The sequence below is a fragment of the Phoca vitulina genome, unplaced genomic scaffold (genome assembly GCF_004348235.1).
Source record: "Phoca vitulina isolate PV1807 unplaced genomic scaffold, GSC_HSeal_1.0 scaffold10, whole genome shotgun sequence".
Classification (NCBI taxonomy): domain Eukaryota; kingdom Metazoa; phylum Chordata; class Mammalia; order Carnivora; family Phocidae; genus Phoca; species Phoca vitulina.
The window spans coordinates 13,954,467-13,980,919 of NW_022589713.1; the positions used below are offsets into that span (position 1 = coordinate 13,954,467).

At 38.9% G+C, this 26,453-nt stretch overlaps 1 protein-coding gene across 5 annotated transcripts in view; it reads left to right on the top strand.

The window, feature by feature from the left end:
* The window catches only part of SLC9A9 (solute carrier family 9 member A9), a 678,420-nt gene that overhangs the window by 129,500 nt on the left and 522,467 nt on the right, over positions 1-26,453 (top strand). For 4 of the 5 annotated variants that reach the window (XM_032408521.1, XM_032408519.1, XM_032408520.1 and 1 more), the window contains one exon: positions 13,172-13,374. In XM_032408521.1, coding sequence (XP_032264412.1) covers positions 13,180-13,374 — 195 coding nt within the window. In that variant the 5' untranslated portion in view covers positions 13,172-13,179. Of the gene's footprint in view, positions 1-1,095; positions 1,242-13,171; positions 13,375-26,453 lie in introns of those variants that run through there. The other variant, XM_032408522.1, reaches the window with a different exon arrangement.

Here is a 26,453-nt window from a genome sequence, read left to right on the forward strand (position 1 = left end):
CCTTTGTATTGAGGGTCTTAAAGCACAAAACTCTCTTTTGAGGGGAAAACATCATGTTGAAGAGAAAGTCAAAGAGAAAGGAAGTGATTCTGTCAGATGTAAAGCCCTGGGCAGCAGTCATTTGCCCTTCTCCATCAACAGTGAACCACGATCTTTCTTTCTCTCGACTTGGCTAATAAATAATCAATGAGGATATGGGATGTAATCTGAGAAGCCAGAAACAATGTAATTCTTGGATTAAATTAAAGGGCTATATATGTTTTTGCAAAACAATACAGATTTTTAAAATTATAAACCTTCTTCTAATAAGAAAAGATTTCTTCACAGCACTGAGTTTGATTAAACTATGACTCATTTTGCCGATTTCGGTTTATCTATCATGGAGATACTGTTTTGTAAAACTTTTGATTAAATTTTGGTGATTTATTAAAATTCAACCATACTTTGTACTCACAGTACATAAATGCAACTTTTATTTTTGAACCTGAAAAAAATTCCAGATTACCTTTAATTCTCGAAACTTCATGAAATACTTTTAAGTTGCGGTTGAAGTCATAAAATATTAGTGTATTGCACAATAGTTCAGATAGCATTTCTTTAAATTGCTATTCTTAAGGTTTATGGTTTATAAGAGTGGGATTAAGTTGTCTGATTTGTTCTTTCACGAACGTTTTATTTGTAAGTTATTGAAAGCAAATTCTGAAACAATGCAAAGTAAAATGATTATAAAAATTATGAAAACAGGGGCACTTGGGTGGTTGAGTTTGTTAAGCAGCTGACCCTTGATTTCAGCTCAGGTCATGATCTCAGGATCATGAGATCGCCCTGTGTTGGGCTCCACACTGAGCGTGGAGTCTGCTTCTCTCTCTATCCCTCTCCCTTTTCCTCTCCCCCCACTTGTGCTCTCTCTCTCTCTCTAAAATAAATAAATAAAACTTCAAAAAAATTATGAAAATGTGCATATAAATGCATAACTATTCCTTTACTAGAATTCTGAGTATCCTTGAGTTATCTTAAACTATATAAATCAATGAAAATACTTTTAGTGTTGTTTAATTTTTTTGTTGGTATAGAATTATAATTGTTGAAATTTAAGGGGATCTTAAGAGGTTATCTTCTCCACCTCCCTCATTTTACAGAGGAAGAAACTAAATCTCAGAATAGTGAAGTAACTTCCCCAAAATTGAACAGCCATTCCAAGGTCCATGTGCTTTTATACATCTATACACACGTCTAATAAGGTTGGTTCCTGTTTATCATACAAGAGCTCTTACCAATAGTCTCTGAAAATAGTCCATATGGATGGCATTAATGACATATCATATTTCTTCTTCAGGGATGATCTAAATGTTATATCTGAAATGTTTACTAGGGACTTTCTGTCAGTGATAAAATAGTCTGAGACTACAACAGAGGAACAAGACTGGACATGCTAATAAACACGTTTAAATGAGAAGAGGAAAGGAAATGCCAAGTGAATGAAGTGCCCAGTGCTTAAAAATGAATTTGAAATTCATGAATTGGGAAGGAGTCTTAGAGATGATAATTCCAACATCTTAATCTCACAGGCAAGGAAAGGAAAACTTTTTGAGGTGAAGGTCGTGTAATCAGCTGCTGAGTTGGAATTCAACCTCCATCTCTACTAAGACATCCTGCCTTTCTGCTGGTATTATGCTGAAATGTATCTAATTTCCTTTAGAAGACACAATAGATGTTAATGCATTTTATCAGTATATCAGGAATCCAACTTAAAAATTCTAAGGAGCAGGGGCTTAGGAAATGAGCAGTTAAAGAAAAGTGAGGGGAAAAGTTATCAAACAGAACATTTAACTGCTCTCTTACAGTTATTGTTAGAAACAATTTCCAAGTTGTTAACTTTAAGATGTCATATGAAGGGTTGTACAGGCGAAGAAAAATCATGTGTAGTGTTTGGTTTGATTCTCTGTTCATTGGAGATAAGTCTGATACTCCAATTACAAATAATCTATTATTGAAAAATGTCTTCTTTTTTTGACATGAAGGGTCCTAAGATGCTTTTGAAAATCAGTGACATCATTATAACAGTATTTTTACTTCAGGAGGAACAGTAATGGATAATTGTGTCTCATGACATTCTATGGCTCTCATTATTTCAAAATTCAAGGATTGGAATCTATAACTGGTTTAATAGCTAAGCAATGATGATATTCATTTAAATTGGACTAATAGCTTAAATGACATTAATGGTCAAAATATTGATTGACAGCAGGTGGTGCACTTAGTGCTGCTCACTTAGGGCCCTGTATCCCATGTTCATTGTTCATAAAAGAAAAATTGCTCCTTGTTCCCCGGTAGCATTAAGAATTTCATTACACATCACTGGGGGCTCTCATACCTTAGAGGGCATTCATAATGCTATAAGTTTGAGGGGTTGGGATCCAAGCTTATGGACAGAACAATTTAAACCTCTTAGAATTCTATCTTTGATTTTATGGCCTTAACAATCTAAGGGATACTATCTGAACTCATGTGGAAATTCGTTCACTATTTAGTGGACAGAGGAAAATTCCAAACCACAAAGTTTAGATTTTGAATTCATTAAATTATGTCATATTAAACTCTGTAAACTATGTCTGATTCTCTAACAGCACACTTAGCAAGATAATAGGATCAAGTAATTCACTCAGTAGCATGTTTTTTGAAATTTATAGGTAACATTGACACGTGATGAATCACTAAGGTTTTAAAAGCTCTCTCTTGAAAAATCATAGGACATTAATTTCATCCTAGCACTGCTTGGAGGTTCCTCAGGATAAAATTGTGCTGCTGAACGAGGTGTGGCTCCACCCTCCTGATCCATGTTGCTCTGCTCCAGTCCCGCACTGCCTTCTTGGCTGCCAGGCCTAGAAAAGATGTTTATTACCACTTTGTGCTCCTCCCCCTGACTGGAAGGCCCTTCTGAGGCTTTGTACTTACTCAAACGTAGTGTGCTTTACAGAGAAAGCACTGGATGCTCTTTTGGGGATTTGGGTTTTTGATCCTGATGACTTTCTGTTTTTTCAGTAGCTAGATGCGTTACTTTGGGCGAGTGACTTAATCTCACTCATTTACTTGTCTCATCTGTAAAATGACGAAGAAATGAAAGCACCCTTCTAGCTGCAAAAGTCTTTCAAAATTTAGGCCAAGACTAACTTCAGCCATCAGGCATCTCTCAGCCACTGCAACCCAAACCAGTAACTTTCTTTCCAGAACACTCCCAGACAGGATTTTAGTTAGTGTTATTTCACCACTCTTAGTGCTTCCAGTTCTGCTCTGATTTTGTAGTGAGTACTCGGTAAGTCTTGTTGAATTCCTGTCAGAAAGGTAAGGAGAACGAGTTATACCATCAGAACAGAGAGGGCAGGTTGAGGATGCAGGGGTTTATGGATGCATTCATGTGAAAATCAGAGTGCTTCTGGTTTAATTTGAAGGGATCTGCAGGAAAGGCAATTGGGGTTAAGAGCCCAGTGAACTGAACTTGCTCTCCCTTTAGTATAAAAGGGTTGATTTTAAGGAGCCTCAGAGATCAGGGCAAGGTTTTCTGTGCTGTAAAGTGTTAGCCAAATAAATGTTGAAAAAGTAAAAAAATTCAAGACATACTGCTCTCTGTAGGTTTTCAAAAGTTGATTTTAAGAAAATAACCTCCTATACATTTTGTTGTGCTTCTGAATCTCTAAGGAGCTTCAGAGGAAGCCCTGAGTGCAAGCTACTGTGGTGCCTCAGAAGATCCTCTCTCAGGGTATTAAAGGCTAAGTAAGAAGTGTACACATCAAGAAAATGAATCTGTGATTCAAACTGTTTATGGAGACATTATATATAGTCTAAATTGGATTAAAATTATATGGTTAGGAAACCGGTGATATAAAGAATTAACATTTGTGAAACATCTATTATGTTAAAATATAATAGTAAAAATAGCTAACACAAGTAGTGTTTACAATGTGAACTATTTTGTCAAAAGGGCTTTACGTATGTTCACTCATTTAATCCTCACAACAACCTTTTTTTAGATGGGGAAACTGAGGCACCAAAAATCAAGTAACCTCCTTAAGGTCACAGATCTACAAAATGCCACAGCTGGGAGTCAAACCTTGGTAGGTCTGGCTCCATGTGACCGCTGGGTATCACAAACCTGGGTGTATTTGTGTGTGCATGTATATGTTGGGGAGGAGGTATCATTTTCATGTTACAGAAGAGGAAACCAACCCTCAGAGACATGAAATGACTTGCTGGTAACAGGGCTGAGCTTCAAGCCCAGGACCGTAAAACCCATGTCCTTTCACACACCTAGCCATAGGAGAGTTGCTATTATTTAATAAATGTCTACTCTGTGCCAGGTGATAGTATCTTAGGAAGTTTACAGAAGAAAGATAGAGACTGAGATATCTAACTATAAATATTATTGCTAATCCTTACCACATCCATGCAAAATACAATGATCTTCAGTTCGCATATAAGGACAAAGAAGCTCAGAAAATTTGCAACTTTGGCCAAGGCTTCACAGAATAATTGGCAAGAAGAAAATTTTGAAAACTCAGGCTCTCAAATTTTGTCCTCTCACCAAAGTCTGCTGCTGATGTGTAGTCAGGGGTGGGGAAAGGAGGCAAGTGGTAAAGTTTTTCTTTTATCTTAAGGCCTCAGAAATATTATCCTATCATAGCAAAAAACCCAGTGTGGGAAATACAGTGGGAGCAATATTGCAAAAGTACGTCCATGCCAAGAAGCTGGGTTAAAATGTCCCAGAGAGAGGGATGAGGCTGCCCTGGAAACACCTGCCCCAGCATCAGGGAAAACAGTGGAAAACAGTGTTGCAAGTCCACGGTCACTCTGGTTTTGAATGTCTGTGGCTGTCAGAATGGGTGGGGAAGTTACTGTAAATGCCTTATTCTTGTGAATCATGCAAAATAGGCTTTCATCAGGTGTTAGTTTAATTGAGTTGAAATTTTGGAAGGGACTGAAGGTAGAATCTTTAATTATGCCTCTGGGCTCTCCATGCTGTTTGAAACCTGTGTGCGTGAGTCTGGTGGCATGGACTCTGACAGAGTTCTGTGACTGCGATGGCACTTGTACTGGTAGGAACTACTTGTTGTCTTATAGGACAGTGCTTCTCATGGCATCAGCATCACCTGAGAACTTTTTAGAAATGCAAGTATGTGGGCCTTAACCCAGCCAACTGAGTAGGAAACTTGGGGCAGAGTGCAGCAATCTGTGTTTAACAAACCTTCCAGAGATTTCTAATGCACTAAAGTTTGAGAAATAATTCACTAGGAAAATAAAGTTGAACGTGGCAGTTCCTAGTTTTGTCTCCTTTACTTTCTTCTATCTTCTCTTTCTCCATTACCTTCCTGAGATGAAAGGGGGGTTGGGAGAAAATCTCTACTTATTAGAGAGTTCCCTACCCCCCTCTGCTCTTTTACTATTTATATTACTTTGTAATATTTCCCCCTCTGGTTTGAGGAAAAAAATTGATTGTTTTGTGTAAACATTATAAAATAAATCATTTTGTTTTAGTCAGTATGTGGCTAGTTAGATATCTCTATATATTTCTTCTGTAAACTTCCTGAGATGATTGCAAGGAAGGGTGTTAGCTACATATAAGCTGGTGGCTGAGATAGTTTCTAGAGAAAAGTTATCTATAATCCTATAGATTATAGATAGGAACCCCAGAGTGCTGTGAAATGTGTGCTGTGTGTATGTCTGTGTGTGTTTGTGTGTGTGCTGTGTGTGTGTGTGTGTGCCTATGTGTGTTGTTTAGTATACATCAAGGATGGAGAAAAACATTGGACACCCTACCATGATAGAAGACCTGATGGTTGGGTCTTTCTGTCATTTCCCACATAACTCTAACCTGTGAGAACATAGAACTTTGAATGAGGCATCCTAAGGTGGGACAGGTTCATGGGCCCCTTTCCACCTTGGGACATCATGGGATACTCTTACTGGCAGGTGCCCCAGACCTATTCTGAAACCCTTATAGGATTTTTTTCTACACCAAAGCAAGTTGATAATGAGCCAGCACAAAGCAATAAACTGTGTCCTTTTTAGCAACACCCACACTTTCCTTTCATCCTTTGAATTTAGAAGATTGGTGGGAGGGCAGAGAAGGAATGAAATCCTTAAATAATCAGAGAGCATTGTATATTTTTACTTTCGGTTGTGTCTGTGATTAATCTCAGGGTAAAACTAAAGTGCTAACAGGAAAACGTTAGGAAATGCATTTAGCATTTGAAATTCACACCCATATCATCTCTCTAAATCTTTGTTCTGATAAAGATTTTGATATGATGGGGGAGGCAGATAACTATCAAGTAAAAAGGGAACAATTGTGGAGATAACACTTAAAGTCCAATATTTGTGAATACTAATTTGCAGACAGTTCATTGTTGTCCCCCATTGGCTTCCTTAAAATATTTGTCACACCCTTTCCTTCTTTATTTCCACATTTTTGAATCCCCAGTTTGTATTTTTTGAATCTGGGTGACTGAAATACTGTCTTAGATTCTCTGCTTTAAAGAGTCTCCCACTTTGTAAAAAGTCCTAATAATGGGAAACGATGCTCTTCCTTGGCTTAATTTTATTACTGTCATCTTAAAATTCCTGTACTCAGATTCCTTTGCTAGATTCTTTCTCATGTAAATATAGACAAATTATAATGTTAACTTCCTTTCCATGTCCTCTCCATATCTTAATTCTCATTTCTCCCTTCAGATAATTGTCTCCCAGTGCTGTTTCCTTAGCTGAAAACCACAGCAAGTCTTTCTCCCAACAAGAAGTTCCCACCATTCTTTCTCAAGACCTTCTTGCCAACTATCTCTCCCTCTTGAACACCCTTTCTGTTTTTCAGCTGTGCTGGGGCCTTTGATCTCAGCTGCCCTAGTCTGCCATCCTAAACTGCTTGATGTGCCTGATTAGCACCATGCTCATTGATTTCTGAATACTTCTTTCTAGAAAGTCCTTGCCCTCTACTCTACCTAGAGAATTCCTACACATCCTTAAGAACCTCCTGTGTGAGGCCTTCCCTAACACTGGGGGGGTGGAGTTTTAGTTGGTCTTTCCTTTAGGGTTCCTTAGGACTTTATACATTTACTTGTTTAAAAAAATAGTTTATATCTGTTAGGATGCATTCAGTTGCTAATAACAGAAACCTTGACTGAACCAGACTTAAGCAATAAAGACATTTATTATCTCCCATAAATAGAACTCCAGAGAAGAATAGTCTTCAGGGCTGGTTGATTCAGCAGCCCATTACTGTCATCAAGGAACCAGGTCCTTTCCTTTTCTTTGCTCTGCTATTCCCAATGCTGACTTTAACATCAGGTGAAGACTAAGGTGTGTATGGAATTTCCTGGCATCCTAACCAGGCCCAATAATATCCTGAGGAAGAAGAGAGCTTATCGCTCCTCTCTCTCTGTCTTAGGATATCAAAGCTTTTCTAAGAAGCTCCCTAACCAGCTTCCCTTCAGTTTTTATTGACCGGAATAGAGTCACATGCCATTCTAGTACCAATTGCCAGCAAGGGAAATGGGAACACTGTTGGAGCTGAGGGAGAAGTCAGCTTACCCTCAGTACATAGCTGTGTGAGGAGGGGTGGATAGCTGAACAAATCAGGGCTTTGTTGGGAAAAAGTGAGGGGCTGGGGAGGGATGCTAGGTTGGCAATCAACAGTGTCTGATACACTAATCAAGTTGATATATAATATATAGTTTAAGGATTTATCTTCTTGTTTTAGTAAGGGGCAATGCTTCATTTATCTAGATTATTCATTTCTTCTTCAGTCTTCACATATTAACTACATACGTCTGCTTTAGACTTCTAAATTCTCTTCAGTATCATGGAGCATTTAAGTATATACCCATGGACTAGTCTGATTAGATACATGTGTCTAGATGGTCTTGTTGCATTGTATGACTCCAGGGGACTACCATTTCTACAGAAAAAGAATGTAAAGGGAGCCTGCTGGGGTGTGCCATGCAGTGTGGCAGTGTGTGTAAATGTATGAACACAGCCTAGGTCTAAACATAGCCAGAGAGATTTTGACACTTTGTGTTTTCAAAGCCGTTCTGTGATCTGTTTCATTATATATAAATATAATCATCATATATAAAAGTAAATCCCCATCCATATTCCTCTAAGAAAAGTCCCTTTAGGAAAATGCTTCAGCATCATGTAAAACGACTGTCAATAAGATGCAGGAGGATTGGTTATAAAACGCAGGCTTAATAGAAGAGACTTAGGAAATACTCGTACCTTATTCTTACTGGAAATCAGGATCACAGATTGGGCAAGAGGAAAAGGCCTGGTAGGATTAAAATATTTTAATCTTTTAGGGTTAAGGCCGTATTTTATTCATTTTTATAATTCTCCCAAGTCTTAGAGCAATGCCTTGTGTGTCTGTGACATGAAAGCAGAATGAGGGAGGGAGGGGAGTTTTTTTATATTTTCAATGGGGAGAATGAAGTGAAAGCCAGTCCAGAAAGACAAGGCTCATATTTCTAAATGTTTCTCATTTTGAGTGCCCATGAGGCTTTTTCTTCCTTCCTTCTTCCCTCCTTTCTTCTCCTACAAACATGATCGTGTCAGTTGCCCATCAGGCGTCTGCTATGGGTGTTACATTGCAAGCTCTGCAAGAACAGGAACATCACAGCATTCGGTATGATGTTCCTTACATGTGACATTTTAAAATGTTGGTCACTGACCAACTACATGAAGTTGGAGGATCTTTTCTTCTTGATTCCAAGGGAGTTTGTGGACTTAGACAAAGTTGGGTTACAATTCTGCCTAAAGTGTAGCTTTTCTGAAGGAAAAAGAGATGAAGAATAGCACAGAGTCTCTGTCCTAAACAGTTTCATTGTCTAATGAGGGAGACAAAGCCAAGGTCTGCAAAGCAATGTTGAACAATGTAAGCCTTTATAAAATTGGGCCATAAAGGGTGTGGTTTAAACTGTGAGTGCTGTTAGAACTCGAAGATGAAGGAATTCATTGAGCACAGGCTGCATCAGAGCATGGGCCCCCCCACAGGTGGAACTTGAAATGGAATTTGTAGGACTATGAGTGGTTTAGGAATGAAGTATATTGTCCAAGCTCTATCCTGGGGCTTGTATGCTGTTGGGGAGAGGTCAAGGTTCACGAAACAGCATGTCTATACTACTGCCCTCCTAGTTGCCCAAATGCCCAGACACGTAGGGGCAGGGATGCATCTGGACTAGAGTTTTTGCTTGGAGAAGGTGATGCCACCAGGTGGATAGGGGGCAGAGCTCAGGGAAGTGTCAGCTTGTGAGAATATAATCTAGAACAAGGCCTTTGCATGGTATTGCTTTGCCTGGACAAGCTGCCTCTTTTTCTCCTTTGAAAGTAAGGCCAGGGCTTGTGGCTTAACAATGAGAATGGTGGTTTGTGTCCATAAACTGTGGCAGCCAGTCTCTTCTTTCCTTCTGTGCACAGGTGGTTGGTGCTTTCTTTATCCTATACCTTTGTGGGGGTGTACAAACAACCCTTTCCAATAGCATTTTTTTTTTTCCTACTAGCAATCCTTCTTTATCTGTCCCTGCTTTCAAACAACATTGTGCTGGAGTGGCATTAATTCAACACTCCATATTCGTTTCAACATATGGCTAAAGTGCCGAGGGGACATTTGGCTGTCAGAAGCATTGTCAGATTCTGTGGGTGGGTGTCTGGCCTCAGGCATTAAGGATCTTTCCAGCCACTGCTCCTGCAGTGGGGGCACTCAAATGGGCATATGTGTTTGTCAGCTGAGTGCGCTGTGCAGTTGCTGTTTCCCCACTGGCCTTCACATTGTGTCAAGATGTTGCTTCCTCTCGAGACTTGGGGTGAGGAGAAGCAGGACTAGAGCCTTTTGTCAAGTGTGTTAATTTGGGTGCTCTGGGAAGCGGACACTGGGAAGAGATTAGTCGTGTGAAAGATTTCTTGGGGAAACATTTTTGAGGGAAAATGGGAGAGAGAGGTTGGCTGCTGGGACAGCTGTCAGACCTTGGTGCAGCTGTAGCCCCTGTGGAGGGAGGAGTGAGGGGAAGGCTGAGGAGGAAAAGGTTTAGGTTATGGCACAATTCTAAGAAAGGTTTAGCAAGGCTGAAAGGACACCCTTAAGCCATGGTGACCCTTCAGAGCAGCCCCACCTCCCTGCCTCAGTACCCCTACTGAACTCAGTCATCGGCTGGCCTCAGTGAATATGGTCATGGACTCTGGGGCACAGTAGCTGAGACCATCGGTCAGCTGCAGTCCTCACAGGGGGAGATCCGTCTGAGAGATGCCTTGTCATGACCATTACATCTGGTCCGCCCTGGTGGCAAGCAGCTTACTCCATTTACTCCAGCGTACCTCTTGTTGAGAGCTGGCACCAGAGCTGATACAAAGGTCCAGGCAGGGCCATTTAGGTTTTGAGGCCTTATATGATTTTAACCACAGGGGCCCAGGGATAAGGCACTCATTATGACAAATAATTGAGTTCCCTGCTTGGGAAAAAACAGTGGACACTTCATATTTACTTGCTGTTGCACTGAAAGCATATTGCAAAAATAAGCGGCTCACCTTCTGAGAATTTTGAACAGTATTAATATAGGTTCTCTCTATTCAGGCCCCACGCAGATAGTGTCTTGGACTTCCTTTATTTATATCCCACTTGAATAGAAAACACAGGTCATAGAATCACTTATGGTACCTGCCAAATAACTTAGAAAATGAATCCTTCTTAGACAAAGAGTCTTGGCAAAGTGATGTTCTTCACAGGCACCCTAAACCACTTGCAGTGTAGATAATGTGTTTTCCCTTCTCTTTCCTGACTAGTTTTATTGTAATCGTTTGATATGGCACATGAAAGTCTGCCCACTGTTCTATGGTGGATCAAGCGCTCATGGTGGTTATGTATCCATCACTTATTTTCTCTTGCTAACAAAGGTTAGGATACAGTATTTCTCACTATGATGGAGGAGTGGGCCAAATACTGAAGCTGGAATGAGGTAAAAATATTCTTGAAAGAAAATCTGTTTTTATTCTCACCCATCATTCTCTTTAGGTCTCTACATTATTGCCAAAGTGATAGCACTTACATAAACATTTTATTGTTTTACTCTCCTACCTGAAATATTTCAATAGTTCTACATTACCACTGAGTTAAAAATAAAAACTTTTTAGCATGACCAAGGAACTTACCTTATGACTTGGTCTCTGCCTCTGGCCTGTAGTCTAGAGTTCTCAACCCCTCTCTTTTTCTCTCTATCATTTTTCTCTCTCCCATTTATTCTCTTCTCACACCACTACTGACTCTCTAAATCCACCAGGTTTCTTAAGTCCTTCTGTATTTATACATAATCTCCAGTAGGTTATCCTGGTGATGGTTAACACATTAACACTACAATTTCAGTGACAACACAGCAGAAGTTAACTTTTCACTCACATAATAGTCCAATGTAGGTATTCCTGGTTGGCAGAGGCTTTCCCCCCACCTGGTATCTCAGGGACCAAGGCTCCTTCAGTCTAGTGACTCTGTTTACTTATAGGGCCTTTGTTTCCTCCCCATCTATCTGATAGATGGGGAAGGAGAAGGGGAAAACTCACCTACTTATTCAAAGCTGTGTTCCAGAAGTGGCACATAACACTTTTGCTTATATTCCATTGGGGAGAACTTAACCAGACACGAGTCAGGAAACAATCTCTGACTGAGCATCCACTTTCCTGACAACTGTGCTACACATTGGTGAACATAAATCCTGGGGATCTTTTAGCTGTCTCTGCTGTTACGTACTGCCACCCACATGTGCAACCTGGATCCCAACTTATTCCCTGATTCAGCTTATCTGGATAAATCTTATATGACCTTTTAAGATTCCTCTAAAGCTTTGCATCATTCAAAGGGCTTTGGAGTGTTTTCTCTCTATACTCATATAACAGAGGGCTTACCCGCTGTCATAGCACATGTCACATTGTATTATAATTGTTTGCTTAAGGGTTTGTGTTTTACAAACTTGAGCTCCTATAGGACTGGGGTTGCATTTTTAAGTCTAAAAATGTCTTGTACAAAATAGGCACCCAACAAATTATTAAGTAAATGAAAGGCTATTAGGTGACTGGATTCACAAGAGTGGTAAAACCTTCCAACATTTGATGTTTTAAATAGTGGATTGTGGATTTATCTTAAAACACATACATCAGGCCTCTAAAGTTTCTTTGCTATTTATTAATAAATCCATAATACTAGGAGAGTTTACAGTCCAGATTACCATGAGCATCGTAACATGTAAGTATGTAAACTTAAAAGTCAAGGATTGTTACTTGGGTTCAACTCTTCACTGAAAGGAATGTTGTATCTTTAGAAAGCATTTGCTGCAGGTAAACAGAAACTTGATTCAAAGTTGTTTGAAAAATTAAAGAATGTATTGTATCACATAGCGAGAAGTCTAGAAGTAGGGTATCTCCTGAATAGGGTGATCCAGTGGTTCGGTGAAGTCATCAGGACCTAGGTTCTGTCTGTATCTTGGTCCTAAGATTCTCAGTATATTGACCATGCCCTTGGACTGGGTCCCCTCAAGGTCACAAAATATCTGCCAGCAAAAAAATGGGGAAACAAATTGCCTTTTCACGTCCCAAAGGAGAAAAGAAAGAACATCTCTCTCCCAACCATGGACTATAAGTGCCTCCTTTTAGTTTGATGGCACTCTTTTAGATATGTGCTGACTTGTGGACCAAAAACTTTTTGGGAAATTTAATCCACTGACTGATTAGGTTACTCAGTATCTGTTAAAGAGCAAAGGTTTTCTTGAAGCATTTGGTTGGATAGAAGTGGAACACTACATCAAAAACTAATGATGTAATGTATGGTGATTAACATAACAAAATAAAAAAACTGTTAAAAAAAAAAAGAAGTGGGTAGCTTTTCTCTCCAAAATTTGTGGCTCCATTAGGAAGGAAAAACAGGGGAATATATGCTGGATATTCAAGCAATAGTGTCCACACCACAAATATCTTAATGCAATCTATTGAACTGGTATCTATAGAAGAGTGAACAATTTTCTAAGCCAGGTAATGATATAATCTTTTCTCTTGCCACTTCTGTAAGTTCAAAATCATATATTTAAAAGCATCCAGTAGTGAACATTTTAGATTCAGTTCCTCCAATGCAATTGTTTATTCTTTATTCTAGGCCTCATAATGGGATTAATCTTACGGTATGCTACAGCACCAACAGATATTGAAAGTGGAACTGTGTATGATTGTGGAAAACTGGCCTTCAGTCCATCAACTCTGCTGATTAATATCACTGACCAAGTTTATGAATATAAATACAAGAGAGAAATAAGCCAGCATAACATCAATCCTCACCAAGGCAATGCAATACTTGAAAAGGTAAGGATTCCATCTGATCATATATTTTTGTTTAAATAATTGAGCCATCATATGCAATATATTAACACACATGTATATGTCCTTTTTAAACACCACACTATTGGAACAATTTAGTTGACTAAGGGGGTATACTTAATGTAATTGTTTTGCAAATGACAGATACATTCGATAAAAAGATAGTAATTCTTCTGACTCTGCCTTTCATGATACTTGTTTCAAGTTTTTTTTTTTCTTTTTTAAGAGAGTGAGGGAGGGAGAGCAGAGGGAGAAGGAGAGAGGGAGAGAGAATCTTACGCAGACTCTGTGCCCAGGATGGAGCCTGATTTGGGGCTCAATCTCAGGATCCTGAGATTATGACCTGAGCCGAAATCAAGAGTCAGATGCTTAAACCAACTGAGCCATCCAAGTGCCCCTACTTGTTTCAAGTTTACACATGTGTTCTAAGTGTCATTGTGTATATTGCCAGCTGGCTACTCAGATCAAATCTCCCTTAAGTCAAAAGGAATATACAGGGGAGTGAAAAAATTTGCACCTGTAAACCTTGATTTAGGATGACTGGCTTTTGGCTGCCAACACAAAACACTGACCACTTGGCTGTTTATAAATATACTGACACACAGTCAATCTCAAGAGATCTTCACTCCACCAGTTTAGTTTGGAAATCTTAGGTAGGAAACAGAAAAATTGTGAAGTGACCCATCTTTTATTTTATTTTTTTAAAGATTTTATTTATTCATTTGAGAGAGAGAGAGAGCACAAGCAGGGGGAGAGCCAGAGGGAGAGGGAGAAGCAGACCCCCTGCTGAGCTGAGAGCCCGACATGGGACTCGATCCCAGGACCTGGAGATCATGACCTGAGCCGAAGATAGACGCTTAACCATCTGAGCCACCCAGGCGTCCCAATGACCCATCTTTTAAAAATGGTTTTATTTTTGCAAATTTGTGAACTGTTTTGGTTATTGGAAGGAAGTTTCCTTCTGCTCTCAGGACTCTGGGTCAGAAAATAGATAAGATTACCTCTTTTTTTTTTTAGATTTATTTATTTTAGAGAGAAGGGGGCAGGGCAAAGGGAGAGGGAGAGAGAGTCTTTTTTTTTTTTTTAAGATTTTTATTTATTTTTCAGAGAGACAGAAAGAGAGAGAGAGAGCCCAAATGGGAGGAGCAGGCAGAGGGAGAAGCAGGCTCCCTGCTGAGCAAGGATCCCGATGCGGGACTCAATCCCAGGACTCTGGGATCATGACCTGAACCGAAAGCAGATGCCTAACTGACTGAGCCACCCAGGCATCCTGAGGGAGAGAGAGTCTTAAGCAGACTCCATGCTGAGCACAAGCCTGCTGGGTGAAGGGGTGGGGGAGCTGGATCCCACCACTCTGAGATCAGGACTTGAGCCAAAACCAAGAGAGTCCAGCACTTAACTAACTGGGCCACCCAGGTGCCCCAAGATTACATCTTGTACTGTGTTATGCATTCTGGATCAGTCCTTGGAAGAAGGAATAAGTGAATTTGTGTTTAACAATACAAGTACATGCTAAGAACCAGTGACTCATTCCATAACATTTTGAGTCAGACCTGAGAGCTTCCTTGCTATTAGTGAAGTTTGTTTTAGCACTTTCACTCATACAGATTTAGTTTTCTTTTAATATATAGACATTTGTTTCCATTTTGAGAGTTTTGGGATAGGAGGGGAGATACTTGGTCTATCATTTTTCCTCATTCAAGATAGATAATTTTTAATCATTTTTTTTTCACATTATCGTCCACTAGCACATTTCTAGATTAACTTCCTCATAGAACTTGATGAGGGCTCAGGAAAGTCAAACTAATTATAATATTAGCCTAAGTCAGACTTAGGAAAGTGAATTGAAACATGCAAAAAGCAAATTAAATAATGTATTTCTGAAATAAATAGGAGCAACTGCTAGATCTTCTGCTGTTTTGGATGATTTCTTCCACATGATTCTTTCTGTTCACATGGATAATAGAAAATTATCTATCTTGAAATAAGTAATTTTTAAATGACTTTGTTGGCAGCATAGGATTTTAATTAAAACATACTTTTCAGTTTTACTTCTGGTTAGCACCTGGACATAAATTATTTATTTTAAAAAAGGTATTTATTTACCTCCTCACTTTCTTACCTATTTTTATCTGCATTTCTAAACAACACTATTTCACCAAACAGGTTGACCCCCAAAGATGCTGATAATGATCTCTGCTACTATAGCAATTTTTTTTCTAGCAGGATTGCCAGTAACTGATCAGAAATTTTGTTACTATGTTATTGACATATTGATTCCTTTACCAGCAGCCAAACTCCAGTGTTTGCTTTTGAAAAACTAAGGCAAGAGTTAGAGAAAATGTCCAAGTTGCTGGGGGCTTCTTGGTTTTTTCATTTGGTAGATTATGAATTCTATACATAGAATGAATGGCTCAAGTATTTTCTAGATTAATGTCTAAATCATGTGACTCATTTGTCATACTTAGCATTTGCCTCTCCAGGCATCCAAGGTTGGCAATAGACAACTCAGTACCCAGAGTAAATCCTTCCCTCATTGCTGATGGAGAAAGAGGCATCCACTGGTACACTTAACCATATTAGATGACTTTAAGTGGAAAGGATCTTGTTATAAATGGCCAGAGTATAGTTTAATGCACATTTGTTTCTTATATGTCGTTTGGGGGTGGGGTACCTAGTCTGCGAAAATAACAAAAACCCCATAGTTTTTCTTTTTTACTAGGAGTTCTCCAGTGCACTCAACTATTCATATCAATCAATTATTCAACCAATCTAGGTCAGATGCAAAAGGATTCCAAAAAAGGGTTCATTCATTGGATGGCTTATAAGGAGGTAACACGGTGAAATGGGAAAAAAACTCCAACTTTCTTATTTGTAAAGTGGAGAGATTAGAGCTATTTTGTAGGGTTTTTTTAATATTTAAATGAGCTGACGTATCTCATGAGTCTGGCTCCCATGAGATCTTTCACATCGCACTGCTGTTACTGTCTCTGCTATTATTACCGCTGCCCCTTCTACCACCACCAGTACCATCACCACCGCACCACCTCGAACACCAGTGCTATCATTGCCGCTACAAGATAATGTGTAAGGGCTTCACAGATGCCAGGGATTAAGGCAATGTGTGGGTTTTTTTCATTCATTTAACATTTGTTGGGGAGAAAAGATCAATATATAATATATACCTGTATATAATTCAGTTCTAAATTATATCACATAGATTGTGAGGACTATAAAATACCATATGCCGAGCTTGTTTCAGTCATGCTCAATACATATAGAAGTGTAGAAAAGAAACAAAACATTTTCACTTAAAGATTTATGAAAATAATATTTTCCTATACATTATGAGCAACTGATGATCTCAAAACAACCTTCTGGGAAAATGAAACTAGATTATATTGCTTTGTATTTATCTAGTTAATGTTTCCAACACCATCAATTGTTCTGCGGACCCAAGATATGTTTAACTCGTTTTAGCTGAGTGGGGCCTGTATTCTGTTACATAATGGCTTCACATTAATTTGTTATGTAATATCTAAGAACACCAAAATACTAAGAATTTCTGAATTTCATATCAGTGGAAAGTTTAAAACTGCTTTTGAAGAGCAGGTGATATAAGAACTTTCTCCATCACTCATTCATTCATTCTTTCAACACAAATGAAGTGAGTGAGTCCTATCAGTTTCAGTTCTAAAGTAATTGTCTCAAGGAGTTTAATGATGGATCAGGGGAAAACACAACAAATAAATAAATGAGTAAATACACCACAAAGCTGGTACTAAGGGAGGGAGCCAAGTACCACAGGCACTCAGGAAGGACAATATTATTTTTTATTAGGGTGATAGGAAAGATTTCAAAGAAAGATAGTTGAATGACTCTGGTAGTAATGACATATATAATGTGTAGAGGCGGGAGTCTTTACAAGCAAAGGCAAAAACGTGATATGGAAGTGGAAAAAAGGGGTAGAGAATATTCCAAGAAAGAAAAACAATTCCAATTTCTTGAAGTATGGAAGACCAATGAAATATAGGGCTAGAAATAAGGGCAAAGCTTGATTACAGAAGGCCTTGAATGCACACTCTATTTGCCAGTGTTGACAAAAGCAAAGGGATAGTTTGCCTTTTGTGTAGAGGGTAGAGAGTGAAAGCAAGCAGACAAATGAGGCCTAAGCTTGGATGGTAACCAAGGGGCACATGGAAGAGAAGTAAGGAAGGAAGATGCTGTAGAATTTGGACCTAGTGGGCATGAGAAGGGATAATGGCTTACTCTGCTACCAGGCCATGTGGGTTCATAGAGGTGGTAGGGCAAAAATGGGGAAGTTAGAAGTTAGGGGAAGGAGCTGGTTAGGGGAAAATCATAATTAGTTTAAAATTGATGAATGAATAAATCAATTTATTCTCATCACTAATTTATTATTGATTTAACACATTATGTTTTTATAATATTGAGTTGGAGGAGTCAGCACCCATTTGGCTGGAAAGGTCTTGCAGATCTAGTCCACTTCCAAAGAGTTGTCAGCACAGTTAAATTTATACTTCCTATCATTCATAAATCAGTTGACTGTAATGTGAAAAGTCAAAGGAAACTACCCAGTGAAAATTTTGCGAAATCTTCACTTCCTTCCTGTGTGACAACTGACACTATCATTTGGTCAGGGAAGTTATTTTGGAGTAAGTTACCCTGCTGAGTAATCAGTCCTGTCTGTTGTTTCAATAAAGAGAATTGCTAGGCAGCAAATAGGTCACATTGAGGCTATTATCAATTGTGTTGGTAATACTTTATATTTTAGAGATAATTTAAGGAAGTCTTTATAGCAACAGCTAATCGTGTGACTTTTATAAATAATCTTATATTTGCAGCATTAAAACCTCAGTGTCTTAATTTATTCTCACTGTCCAAATTTTTCTATGGTAATTTAGACTTTTTGTGGCTCAGAGTCTTAATTCTTATATATTTACTTGTGAACTATTTTTTTATTTCCAGTCTTTCCCTTTGCTTGATTATTCTGGTTTCAGAGGCCAGAGGGCAAAGCTCTTCTGGTAACAGGAACAGCTTGACCAGAGTCACTGGACCATGAGATAAATATGTCCAGTTAATGCTAGGACACTTTTGAGAAGAGTAAGAAAAGACAGGAAAGAAACCTCCTCCAAAATTGTTCTCAGCACACTGGGAGAAGCAACCATCACAATAGATCAGCACTTGGGGTTTGGAGAAACATTTGTAGAATATTATCAATTATTCCTCCATTCTATAGAGAACAGGGTTTCATGACCTATGTTTCTCTATTGTGACAAATCTTGGATCATACAACATGGACCTGGGGGATCTCAAACTTGGCAGTGAATGGGATAAGCTGTTTGAATAGATTGAGCTACTTTCATCCTACACCTTACTATTGTTGCTAAAGAAACTTATCATTTTTTTTTCATCTTAGGTGTTTTTTTCCACCCTTATCCAATTTTCTTTTCAAAAAGTTGGCCTGAGAAATAATTTCAAAAATGTCTCAAGACTCTAAGTATCCCATTTGGGTTGTTTTTGCCTCTTTTTTTCCCCTGTGAAAGTATTTTTATTTATTTAATTTTTATTTTTTCTAGTTTTATTGAGATATAATCAACATGTACGATTGTATTAGTTTAGGGTATACAACATAATGATTTGATAGATGTATGTATTGGGAAATGATTACCACAATAAGTTTAGTTACCATCCATTATCTCACATAGTTATATATTTTTCTTGTGATAAAAACTTTTCAGATCTACTTTTAGCAACTTTCACATGTACAATACGATATTATTAACTCTTGTCACCATCCCTACCTTCCATCCCCAGCACTTATTTATCTTATAACTGCCAGCTTGTATCTTGTGGCCGCGTTCACCCATTTCCCCCACCCTTCACCTCTCACCTCTGGCAACCACCAGTCTGTTCTCTGTTTCCGAGTTCATTTTTTTAGATTTGGCATAAATAAGATCTTACAGTATTTGTCTTTTTTACCTTATTTCACTTAGCATAGTGTCCTCAAGGTCAATCCATGTTGTCAAAATTGACAGGATTTCCTTCTTTTTTATGGCTGAATAATGTCTGTGTGTGTGTGTGTGTGTGTGCACCACATTTCTTTATCCATGCATTCGTTGATGGACACTTAGTTTTCATATCTTGGCTACTGTAAATAATGTAAATAACTGTAAATAATAATATTGTAAAGAATGCTGTAATGAGCTTGAAAGGGCAAATATCTTATGGAGATGTTAATTTCAATTCCTTGAATATATACCTAGAAGTGGGATTATTGGATCATATGGTAATTCTAGTTTTTTGAGGAACCTCTATACTGTTGTCCACAGTGGCTGTACCAGTTTACATTCCCACCAACGGTGCATGAGGATTCCTTTTTCTTCACATCCTCGCCAACACTTATATCTTGTTTTTTTGATAATAGTCATTCTAACAGGTGGGAAGTAGCTTTGATTTACATTTCCCTGATGGTTAGTTCCATTTGGTTGTAATTTAGTCACTGAATTTATTTTCTTCATTCATTTAGTCATTCAACAAATATTTATTTATTGGACATTCATCATATGCCATGCACTTGTTTTAGGTGCTGCAGGGACAGTAGCGAACAAAACAAAGTCCTTGTTCTCATGCAGCTTAGACTCTAGGGTAGAGATAGACAAGGGACAGTTTAGCACAATCATTTATAATGTAATGTCAGGTAGAGACATGTGCTGTGAAGAAAAGTTAGCAAAATGAGAGGATGAGGAGTGAAGTGTATTTAGGTGTGTTCTGCAGGAAAGGCCTCACTGAGGAGGTGAAGTTGGAGCTGAGATCTGAAAGAAGTTGGGAGTGAGCCATGCAGATGTGGAAGAAGGGATTTTCAAAGCAGGGGGAAAAAAATTACATTAGATGTCTTTGCTTTGCTAAGTTATTTTTTCCCTTGCCAGATCTTTGCTATATTTTTCATCAATATTCAAGATCATTTTGTCTATACCAAAAATCCTGGAAAAATTCTATTTGTTGTGGTAGATAAGGTTGGAGGAGATGAGGAGACATTGACTTGGAATGGGGAGTGAAAATGCACAAAATGCAGAATTAACAGGAAGCCTGGCAGGCTCTACCTGACGTTCTAGCCTGTTTTGCAGGCTTACCTTCAGAATGCACAGCCCAGCACCAAGGAGCTATTTTACTAAAGTTTGACTGTAACTGGGAGCACCCCAAACTGCAGGATTAAGAATTACCATATGGCAAAGAAGAAGTCAAACTCTCACTCTTTGCAGATGATGTGATACTTTATGTGGACAACCCAAAAGACTGGTGTAAGGTGGTATCTCATTGAGGTTTTGCTAAAACTCATACAGGAATTCAGTAAAGTGGCAGGATATAAATTCAATGCACAGAAATCAGTGGCATTCCTATACACCAACAACAAGACAGAAGAAAGAGAAATTAAGGAGTCGATCCCATTTATAATTGCACCCAAAACCATAAGATACTGAGGAATAAATCTAACCAAAGAGGCAAAGAATCTGTACTCAGAAAACTATAAAATACTCATGAAAGAAATTGAGGAAGACACAAAGAAATGGAAAAACATTCCATGCTCATGGATTGGAAGAACAAATATTGTGAAAATATCAATGCTACCTAGAGCAATCTACACATTTAATGCAATCCCCATCAAAATACCATCCACTTTTTTCAAAGAAATGGAACAAATAATCCTAAAATTTGTATGGAACCAGAAAAGACCCCGAATAGCCAGAGGTATGTTGAAAAAGAAAAGCAAAGCTGGCGGCATCACAATTCCAGACTTCCAGCTCTATTACAAAGCTGTCATCATCCAGACAGTATGGTACTGGCACAAAAACAAACACATAGATCAATGGAACAGAATAGAGAGCCCAGAAATGGACCCTCAACGCTATGGTCAACTAATCTTTGACAAAGCAGGAAAGAATGTCCAATGGAAAAAAGACAGTCTCTTCAACAAATGGTGTTGGGAAAATTGGACAGCCACATGCAGAAGAATGAAACTGGACCATTTCCTTACACCATACACAAAAATAGACTCAAAATGGATGAAAGACCTAAATGTGAGACAGGAGTCCATCAACATCCTAAAGGAGAACACAGGCAGCAACCTCTTCGACCTCAGCCGCAGCAACTTCTTCCTAGACACATCGCCAAAGGCAAGGGAAGCAAGGACAAAAATGAACTATTAGGACTTCATCAAGATAAAAAGCTTTTGCAAAGCAAAGGAAACAGTCAACAAAACCAAAAGACAGACGTCCCAACAGAATGGGAGAAGATATTTGCGAATGACATATCAGATAAAGGGCTAGTATCCAAAATCTAAAAAGAACGTATCAAACTCAACACCCAAAGAACAAATAATCCAATCAAAAAAGTTGAAAATAGAGCTACCGTACGACCCAGCAATTGCACTACTGGGTATTTACCCCCAAGATACAAATGTAGGGATCCGAAGGGGTACGTGCACCCCAATGTTTATAGCAGTAATGTCCACAATAGCCAAACTATGGAAAGAGCCTAGATGTCCATCAACAGATGAATGGATAAAGAAGATGTGGTATATATATACAATGTAATATTATGCAGCCATCAAAAAAATGAAATTTTACCATTTGCAACAACATGGATGGAACTAGAGGGTATTATGCTGAGCGAAATAAGTCAATCAGAGAAAGACAAGTATCATATGATCTCACTGATATGAGGAATTCTTAATGTCAGGAAACAAACTGAGGGTTGCTGGAGTGGTGGGGGGTGGGAGGGATGGGGTGGCTGGGTGATGGACATTGGGGAAGGTATGTGCTATGGTGTGTGTTGTGAATTGTGTAAGACTGATGAATCACAGACCTGTACCTCTGAAACAAATAATACATTATACATTAAAAAAAAAAAAAAAGAAAGAAAGAAAATAGTAGGAAGGGAAAAATGAAGCGGGGGAAACCGGAGGGGGAAACGAATCATGAGAGACTATGGACTCTGAGAAACAAACTGAGGGTTTTGGGGGGGGATGGGTTAGCCCGGTAAATAAAATTTAAAAAATAAATAAATAAAAGGCAGAAAAGTGATACATGCAAATATCAATATGGAATTAAGAATCAGTGATGCGAGAAAGTCCATATTTACTGAAGAGCAACATTTTCCTTATACTGTACAATGAAATATAATCATGGAATGTAAATCATGGGATGTAATCCAAAAGCAACTTTATATTTGTCTCCTAATGTCTTTTTAAAAGATACTCACCGGGGTAAGTTTTTCCCCTTACCAGTGAATGAAAACTCTAACAGGCTCTATGATATTTCTGAACAGTCTTAGGCAGTAGAAAATTGCTTAGTTGCAGAACAGTCTCAATTTAGCAAATAAAAGGTTCAGTCTCAAACAAACAAACAAAAAAAGAATTACCATAGACAGCATTCCCTTTCCAGATATATTCCAGATAAATATTTGGGAGAGTTTGGGTTAAGCCCTTGCCACCTAGAATGTAGCTTAACCTTTGGATACAGGGCTAATGGACACGGCACTCAGAAACTCTTCTGCTCTTTAGATAGAGGACTTTTTTCTTTTTTGCAAATCATCACTCAGGACTTAAGTTCTAAGGAAACTAACCACTGGAACATTTATTTGAGGGCAGGGATTGTGTTCCAACTAGCTGTCCAATTTTATCCCTTAACAAAAACCCTAGCTACTCAAAATAATGTAAAGGCTGTTGGTGACAAAGGGCTCTTGGAGTGCCATGTGATTCGAGCACAAAGTCTCACACTCACTCTTGGTTGGGAAAAGAAAGGAGTCATGTGAAAGTGTCTGAGTATTTTTTTTTAAATTTTATTTTATTATGTTATGTTAATCACCATACATTACATCATTAGTTTTTGATGTAGGGTTCCATGATTCACTGTTTGCATATAACACCCAGTGCTCCATGCAGTACGTGCCCTCTTTAATACCCATCACCAGGCTAACCCATACCCCCATCCCCCTCCCCTCTAGAACCCTCAATTTGTTTCTCAGAGTCCATAGTCTCTCATGGTTCGTCTCCCCCTCCGATTCCCCCCCCCTTCATTTTCCCCTTCCTGCTATCTTCTTCTTCTCCTTCTTCTTTTTTTAACATACAATATGTTATTTGTTTCAGAGGTACAGGTCTGTGATGGAACCAGAGTCTGAGTATGTTTAATACTGGGATTAGTCCTCTTTCTAACATGACAAAATTTGGTAAGAGGGGAGTGGCTAGAAGGGAATAGCTTCTCATATTTCTGGCTTCAAGCCCTAGAAAATATCTCAGACCACAATGGGCAGAAACAACTGGGATTCCCACTCATATCCCAGTCACCCCTGCCTTCCGACTATTGCCTGGTCTTAGACCGTGTTAGGTCATCAAGAACATGATGGTGGTTCTTGGGCCTTTGCAGCCTTGGTCATGTATAGAAAGCCAGGGTTTCATCCATCGGACCATCCACTTGCCTAGTCCCAGAAGTGACTGACAGTGGTAGCACAGACACATCTCTTAGGAACTATGGGAGCCGGCATTGCAGAACACACCACAGACCAGTGCTTTGTGATGCAGAGTAGTTGCCACCCACTTAGGTATCAAAGGACAGGTTTTCACAGCTGTTTTGGGGGTAGTGGGTATCTGAGGTCTTTGAAGCTGCTCTCTCCACTTCCCTACCCTACTCAGTTCAAGATCATGATGAAGTGTTTCATGAGAGGCTGATCTTTAAAAAGTATGACTCATACCTTATTATTTGATACTGTTTTCTGTACTTATTAATAAGCCACGTATTTATTATGTGTTATCCCCAAAATAATACTCCTAAGTAACCTTCCCCCAAAACCCCAAAACATTATTCTTTTGAACACATACGTGGTGGTAGTCAGGCATATTTAAGGCAGCACAAGATCAGAATACCTGGGTTCAAACCCCATGTCTACCTTTAATCTGCTGGGTGATCTTCAGCATGTGAACTAACCTTCAGTGCCTTAGTTTTATCAAGTGAGGCAGTACTCATACCAACATCAAAAGATTATTATGGGGGCGCCTGGGTGGCTCAGTTGGTTAAGCATCTGCGTTCAGCTCAGGTCATGATCTCAGGTCCTGGGATCGAGTCCTGTGTGGGGCGCCCTGCTCAGCAGGTAGACTGCTTCTCCTCTCCCTCTGCCTCTCCCCCACCCCTCTTGCTCTCTCTCTGTTTCTCTCTCTCTCTCTCTCTCAAGTAAATAAATAAAATCTTTAAAAAAAAGATTATTATGAGGGCTAAATGAAATTTCATATAAAGGCTAATATGCCAGGCATATAGTAAGTTCTTGGTAAATATTTATTATTATTATTATGTACCAGCAAACTGCTAAGTACTTTAAAACACTGATTTCCAAACTTTTGATTATATACCCCATCAGTAAAACACTCTTGAGTGTATGTAACTAATATATGTCTATTTACTTATAAATGAAATGCAAGTACAAATATATTGTGAATGTTACTACTATACCAATATATTATGCACATTATAAAGCAAGTTAGAATTTTAAAAAGGTGAGATAAAAATGAAATATTAAAAGTTCTTTGCACACCCAGGTGGATCATCTTGTTCATTCCCTAGCATATGCACACCTCAACTTAGAGACCAATAGAGCAGGTCATATTTTATTAAACTTTTATTTTAATTTTAACTGTTTTAGACATCTTTCTTTAAAAATTCTGCTGTTTTCTGAAATCTTAAATACCATATTCTAAGTCTCAGCAGTGCCAGTATATATGTGGGCTCTTGGCCTGAGATTAAGGATGTTCTTAAGGGTTGATTAGCTTTATGGAAACACTAGTCCTCACCCCAAGTGATTCCATGCTGCTATACACCAGTATCCAGTTATTTTGTTTCATAGTTCCACCTATTGTTCTCTCACTAGTATCTTAACTGAGTTATAAGTTAATATTTATATCTGTAATGTTTGCATTGATGTCTATCTCCTCACTAGACTATAAACTCCAGGAGGGCAGGGACAAGTCTGTCTATGGTTATATTGTATTTCCAGCTCAAGGCGGGATGCCTGGCACATGGTAGATGCTTTGTAGATGCTGGTAAGTGAATGGTTGATATAATGAAGTATCATTCTCCTCTTGTCTGTTGCTACTTCTCACTGCTACCCTGCACTGTCTTACTTGCTGGCCATTTTACACCCAAGTATCTAGCACAGATTTCCTCTCAGAGTGAAGAACCAGGACTCTGTGGTTGGTTGTTTGCTACTCAGACAGTTGAATTGCTACAAGTCTCATCTCCAAATAATCAAATTGGGATGGAGGGAGAGAGAGAAAAGGAGGCTGGGCACAGGAAAAACAAACAGGAGGGAGGGAGAATGAGAGATTTCCCATCAGACTTTTAGTCCGAGTAGATAAAATGGATCTTTCAGTTCTTTCTCCCTTTGCTTTGTTCCTTTTAAAACATTAAACTGTGGCAAGAGTGCACACTTATCATTGCTGGCCTCTAGTGAGTAGTTATATAAGGTTCCATCCCACTGTATTTCCTGATTTTCCCCTAAGGTCAGTAAGAAGGTACGCATTAGTAGCTTATACAGTCTGAAGCTAGGATCCACATCCATCAGCACAGGAGGAGTGGAAACCATCAAGAAGGGTGGGGAAGCTGTGCATTTAAATGACTTGTCTCCTGTTGCTATTTAAGCCTATGTTGAATTAGGGTCTCCCAGCTGCTCCTTTCAGATCCATTTCTGATTTAAAACTAACTGGACACTGATTTACAGAGTTCTGCCTCAGGTTTGGGTATGTGGAGCAAAAATGTCCTGCAAGTTTAGATGCTCTTCACCTTTATTTATGACTGTTGCATATTGGGTTCCCAAGAAGTAGACTCTGAGGTGGAGTTTAGTGAGTGGGATGGTTAAGTGTCCCTGAGTTCAACACCTTATGAATGAAAGAGGAAAGAAGGCTGAGTGGGCCAAGGGAGAAGTTAAGCCGTGATGCAAACCCAACAATTTTGGCTAACTCCTTGGGAAGTTCTGGAGTTAGAATGGCTCGTCAGCCTTAT